General features: G+C 31.1%; 1 protein-coding gene across 1 annotated transcript; it reads left to right on the top strand.

Moving 5' to 3' along the window:
* The first annotated feature begins 270 nt into the window (after window positions 1–270).
* LOC126749340 (uncharacterized) lies at window positions 271–2,219 on the top strand. Its single transcript, XM_050459011.1, has 7 exons — window positions 271–740; window positions 804–917; window positions 1,083–1,175; window positions 1,255–1,496; window positions 1,596–1,755; window positions 1,864–1,990; window positions 2,186–2,219. The coding sequence occupies exons 1-7, from the start codon at window positions 365–367 to the stop codon at window positions 2,217–2,219; spliced, it is 1,146 nt and encodes a 381-aa protein (XP_050314968.1). The 5' UTR covers window positions 271–364.
* Window positions 2,220–6,440: the final 4,221 nt, after the last annotated feature.

Here is a 6,440-nt window from a genome sequence, read left to right as displayed (position 1 = left end):
TTATACCTATCCGCTAAATTCTAAAAAAGTTGGTGTGGTTCAATTTAATAATTTTGATATGAATCATGTATGTTATATCAAGCTTACAGATGTTTTAAGTAAAGCTATGGTTTTTAATTGCAAAACTTTTTATGTAGCTTTTCAAATACTCCATTTATCTTTTTAAATAAAAAAATTATTAACTTTTATGTAACCTAATTAATTTTAATACAGTGTAAGTTTTGATTTAAATATTTATTAAACATAATTTTAGTATTAGACGATTTTATATCAGTAATTATCCAGCAAAAAAAAGCATCTGCCTAATCTACCATGGACCATTCTTGGGATATTGTTGTGTGGACACTGGAAAACACAATTGATTATGTCCCTTCATCCTGGGCAAATGATTACCCGAACTAAGTATAAATATCCACTGAGTAAAAATACACTTAAAATTAAAAAACTTATTGATGGTAACGTAACTCTTGAAGATGGTCAGTTTGAATGGCTTGATACTGTCTGCAAAGCACAATCTATTAGAGATTTACAAATGGCAAAAAAACTATGTGAAAGGGGAACCTACACCTCGAACTTTGAAATTACTGATCCAGAGTGCAGCTCTGAAGTAAAAAGGAAACGAAAAAAGGTTAAGCGACTATTTAATAATATAACAGATTCCTCATCTGATGAAAATGTTCTATTAGCTAGGGGGCAGAATTTAATTCGGAAAGTTTTTTCAAGTCATAAAGCTTTAAATTGTAAGTTATAAACGTAATGAAAAATTTATTGACTTTATTAAGTACTGTTTTCAAAACTTTTAGCACAAACTTCTAATATTCAAGATCTCTTGCATAAGAATAAAACACACTTTTCGGAGCCCTTACTAGAAAATGTGTGTGAAGCACAGTTTACCTCGTCAGCTAAACCTGTAAGAGGTGTGTATTAATTTCATAAATGGTTGTATAGAATGTTCCAACAAGAACTGAACAGAACCTTTTTTTGACTTAATAAACTTGTGTTCAGTCCTCATTGAAGCACTCTGTATATTTTTAAATTTTAATCTATGTCCAGGAAATACATTCATACCTCTTGATTTTTAGCTTTTACAAATGCAACATCAGCTCAACAAACACCAGAAACTAGTTCCACTCCAGTCTCAATGCATAGAAATTTATCAACTAAATTTTCCTCAGGTAAATATTATTACATAGTATCAAATTTAGTAAGAAAGTACATTACTTTTAAAGTGAATGTAAACTACTATTTTTCTAGATTTAACCCCACTACTGGAAGAAATTACTGAAATAAAATTTTATATGAGAGAAACTAGGACCATTTTATCAAGAATTGAACATTTTATGAACAATAACTGTAAGAGTAGCAATTCTGGTGATGACTTATATACAATAGGGGACAGTAGAAATAACTTCTTGGAAAAGTTTCCATGCCAGACAAAACAGCAATTGGAAGAAGTAGAGTCCATTATTACGGAACCTAAATTTATGAAGGAACTAGTAAGTACTATAAAGTATTAAAAAGTCATGAAAATTCAACATACTTAAAAATTGTGAGATACTTCTGTAGCAACAAAGATCCTATGATTTAATTTTCAGATAACATTTCTTTACCTGGCAGGAGGAAATAACCCACACAAAAGTGTCTATATGGCAATGCAAAAGGTTTTTGGGAAAGAATTAGCACTACTGTATAGTGGACAGGGAAAAAAGAAAAAGATTCCCTTTTGCAGCATGAAAACTTATCAGGCTGTTTTTGGTTAGTTCCGAAATTATAAATTAGTTAGTTAATTAGTTGTTTGGCAATTAAAAAAAAATATTTATGAAAGAAATACATAATTTAGTAAATGACATTATTTTTTTTCAGCTGCCATTAGAAAACGATACCCTGATGTGTCTGATGATTCAATAAAAAAATCAGTATCTTTGTTCTTAGCCACTGCTAAATCGCGTTTAATTAGCAAATGTAATGCTACGACGCCATCAGCTGAAGGGTAAGTGTAATTTTTATTTGTAGTTTAATAACAGCTTTATAGAGTTTATTTAGATAAAGTTAATAGTATAAAAAAAGTATTGAAAATAAATGGAATTTAAAAAAGCTAGCACTGAAATGTGTTATACAATATGCATTTCGGGTGTATAAGGTATTCAATAAGAGTTCATAATAATAAATTGTCTTTTTTTTTTAGGGAAGTAGATTCGGTAGACGCAGATGAAGCTTAAAAAGACACGATTAAATCCACATTTAAAATGTAAACTTTTTGTACTGACTATTAAATATACCTATAAATTATATCATTATTGGTTTTATTCTTAATGAATTTTCTTTAAAAAGCCAAGTTTTGAAAAGCAATCCTACAGATTTCGCTAAAATTACCAATAAATAGTTTTTTATACAGGGTGTCAATTTGAAAACTTCCCACCCCTATTATCTCGAAACGGGTGAGGTTTTTATAAAATCGCTAGGACACCTCGATTTTATTATCGAGGGGGAATAATTTTTATGCAGAAATCACTTCGCCTCTTTCAACCCCCTACCCCCCAGAACCTCCCTCTCAAAAACCTTAAATGGCAATAGGGGTTGAGTGATACCTCATTTGAAAGAACTTTTTATTCTCTACATTTTGGCACCTTATTTTTTAAATTTGAGTGCTGCGTTGCCAAGTTACGGTTATTTAAACATTGTTAAATTACTTATTATTAAACATTATTCCTGTAAGTGTTTTAATTACGTTAAAGCTATGATTTGCATTGAAACATGTTATTTAGGTTAATATTATTTTTACTAAACATTTGCATAGCCGTTACAATTATGGTCTTTACAAAAGCACGCCTAAAATTTATTTTATTAACACATCTACTTTAAGAGGTGTTCAAAGTGTTCTCCATTGTTCTCCAAACAAAAATAAAGTCTATTCTCAAATTCTTCCCGAACATTCTGAAATACCTCTTCTGGAATAGCCCTACTTGCCTCTGTAATTCTTCTTTTTAAATCTTCGATATCATCAGGCTGAGTTTTGTAAACAACCGATTTTAAGTGCCCTCATAAAAAAAATCTAACGGCGTTAAGTCTGGTGACCTAGCAGGCCATTCTATCGGTCCCCTTCTACCAATCCATTGGTTAGGGAATCTGTTATTCAACCACTCCCGCACTGGCCGAAAATAATGCGGCGTAGCTCCATCTTGCTGAAAATGTGGGGATTGTCCTCACTCCAGTATCGACAATTCTGTCTATTGACATGGCCGTTTAGGAAAAAGGTACATTCATCACTGAAGCAAATGTTGCTTACCAAAATTGCACGAGTGTTTATTAAGTTGGACATAATTTCGCAAAACTCTATTCTCCTATCAAAATCGTCCTCATGAAGTTTCTGTAAAATTTGCATCTTGTACGGATGATATTTATGTAACTGTAATGCTCATCGTACAGTTGCATGTGACATTTCAGTTAGACGTGCTACTGTACGGAGAGAATTGGTGGGTTCTGCAACGAATGTTCCCAAAATCTCTACTTGAGCATCTTCGTTTAAAACACGCCGACTTGCCCTTTTTTTGTTTCCAACTGAACCCGTTTCATTAAATTTAGCTACTACGTCCAAAATGTATCTGTGACTTACATTACAATTAGGATTTCTATTATTAAAAACTTCTGCCGTTCTTCTTGCGCATCTTCCTTGCTCGCCATAAATAAAAATCATTTCAATTCTTTGCCTAAGCGTGTATACCATAGTAACTAACAATAACACACAAATTATCGAAATAAATTTTAACTGATTTAAATACCTAGTGACATTGACTGGTAGGAAAGTTCACTAAATACTATTTTAAATTTCGGATCATATCATCGAACTGTATTGAGACGAATTCCATTGCAAACGAAAATAAACAAAAAAGAAAAAAAATTAAATGTTTATCTTTCATGACCAAAAGAATTTGTCGGATTGATAAACACTTTCAGTGAGAAATGCACCGGTTCGCTTTATGGTCAAACACGTTCCAATAGAAATCATAGCTTCAACGTATTTAAAACACTTACAGGAATAATGTTTAATAATAAGTAATTTAACAATGTTTAAATAACCCTAACTTGGCAACGCAGCACTCAAATTTAAAAAATAAGGTGCCAAAATGTAGAGAATAAAAAGTTCTTTCAAATGAGGTATCACTCAACCCCTATTGCCATTTAAGATTTTTGAGAGGGAGGTTCTGGGGGGTAGGGGGTTGAAAGAGGCGAAGTGATTTCTGCATAAAAATTGTTCCCCCTCGATAATAAAATCGACGTGTCCTAGCGATTTTATAAAAACCTAACCCGTTTCGAGATAATAGGGGTGGGAAGTTTTCAAATTGACAGCCTGTATATAAGGAATAAAAATATCAGTTATAGTAGCCTAAAATCGACTTGTTAATCTTACAAAGAATTTCCCAAATAATATAAATAGTTTATGGGATTAAAAAAATAGATTTTAGGTGGCGATCAGGATACCCAGATTATTGTTTAAAAATCTGTCTTTAAATATATATTTTTAATATTATATATTTTTGTAATAAAAAATATTACAAAAATATATGAATTATTTATAATAGAAATATTTAAAATAAATATTTGATCAATATTTAAAAAATATATTTATATAATATTAAAAAATCTGTCGCTCTAAATATTAAAAAAACATTTTTTAAAAATATTTAATGAATATTTTATGCTATCAGGGATGCATTTTTGGTAAGTAAGTAAAAAAGATCTATGTTAATAAAAATTAATTTATTTGTATTTGTTTATAATATAGAAGAATATTTACTGCATCTTTGCATCTTATAGTAGGTATCTGTCAATAACAGTAGGTAGTGTATATATCTAAGGATTTAGTGAAATTAAATGAAATATGAATATAACACAAAAATTACGATCATAATTTAAATTCATACAACTTCGTAAAGGTGTGTTTCATTTTGTTTTTTTTGTTTCCGCATTTTTTTTTTATTGATTGAAATCTAAATTAAAAAAAAAATATTATTTTTAGGTAACTTTTTTTTAAAGATTTCGAAAAATTTATTTTTTTCTTAATTTTAGTAAATTATTAATGAAAATTGGCCGTGGCACCACAATTTTTTTTAAATCCCGAAAAAGCGGGGGGAGGGGGAGCTCGGGCTACTCGGTGTGCGCACTGTTATAATAATATGCCGCCTACCTTAGATTACAGGGCGCGAGCCGCCACTGGTTTACACTACACTGGTTTACATTATACACTTATTAACATTCTATAGACAGGCTTAAACTGCAGATATACTAAAATAAAATTCAGTCTACACTATACAATTTGATCGACAATTAAAAACCCTTAGTAAACCGCAGACGTATTAGAATATACTGCGTCTGCAGTTTACTAGTCTTTTTATTGGTGGGAATAATCTTAAAAAAGCCGAATCGTTTGGCTATCCCTTATGGAGGGTCCTCATGGGCGCAATCACGGCGGAAAAGCGGAACGGCGCAACGTGAATGCAGTGATGTGATTGGTCGGCAGTCAGCCATATTGAATAAATGACAGTTCCGCTTCTTTTCGTTTCTGTTGCGCAAAAAGTTGGTTCTAGTTCAACTTTTGGCGTATTCCGTTGTTTATGTTTGGGTTGTGCACATGTTTTCTATTAATTTTTTCTATTTTCATAAATACTTTGTTTTTTTCGAGGTTTTTGCTAGTTTCATTTGTTGTTCTTACATTTAATATTAATTATGGAAGAGGTATGTAAAAAGGTTTAGCAATTTTGAGCAATAATTAGTATTATTATTAATTGTTATTTTAGCAATATAAATGTGGCCTTTGTTTTTACCTGATCAATTCTAACTGTGAAAACCTGTGGGAACATCAGTGTTTTCAACATTATGATGAAAGAAAACACCAGTTGGTGAGTGATAATCGTGTTCTTACTATAGGTAAGTAGGTGTTTTGAGCATAACTGCTTGTTTAAAATAATTTGTCATGTTGATTGAAATAAAATTAGTTTTTGATTTTTCTATTTGGAAAGTATCAATTATTAAACTAATACACCACTAATAGTTATATTTATTTTTAGTTGAGAAAGAACATGATGAACCACAGGAAAAAAATAAAGGGCCATGGGAAGAACTACTCATAAAGTACATTCAAGATAGACCTGCTTTATATAATATTAAACTTCCTGTAGCACAAAGAACAGCATTAAAAAAAAATCAATTGTGGTCGGAGATATTTACATTATTTAATGGGACCATAGGAGTTGAAGACCTAAAGTCAAAGTGGAAATACCTTAGGGATTGCTATTTAAAGGCAAAAAAGAAGTTAAGAAATATGTTCCCAGTGGGTCAGCAGCAACTGTTGTGGATGAGTCTGGATTTCGGTTTTAGAAATTGATGACATTTTTAGATGATACAATTGATAGGCAACCGTAAGTGTTATTACCGAGCACTTT

The sequence above is a fragment of the Anthonomus grandis genome, chromosome 24 (assembly GCF_022605725.1).
Source record: "Anthonomus grandis grandis chromosome 24, icAntGran1.3, whole genome shotgun sequence".
NCBI lineage: Eukaryota > Metazoa > Arthropoda > Insecta > Coleoptera > Curculionidae > Anthonomus > Anthonomus grandis.
The sequence above is the reverse complement of the archived record's forward strand: the minus strand, read 5'-3'. Positions and strand labels throughout refer to the sequence as shown.

What these genes read in the sequence shown, in the direction of transcription:
- LOC126749340 (XM_050459011.1), top strand. Translation starts at nt 365, where the DNA reads ATGTCCCTTCATCCTGGGCAAATGATTACCCGAACTAAGTATAAATAT. An exon ending in ATCAACTAAATTTTCCTCAG is followed by an intron (nt 1,176 to 1,254) that starts GTAAATATTATT and finishes CTATTTTTCTAG; the next exon opens with ATTTAACCCCACTACTGGAA. An exon ending in ACGACGCCATCAGCTGAAGG is followed by an intron (nt 1,991 to 2,185) that starts GTAAGTGTAATT and finishes TTTTTTTTTTAG; the next exon opens with GGAAGTAGATTCGGTAGACG.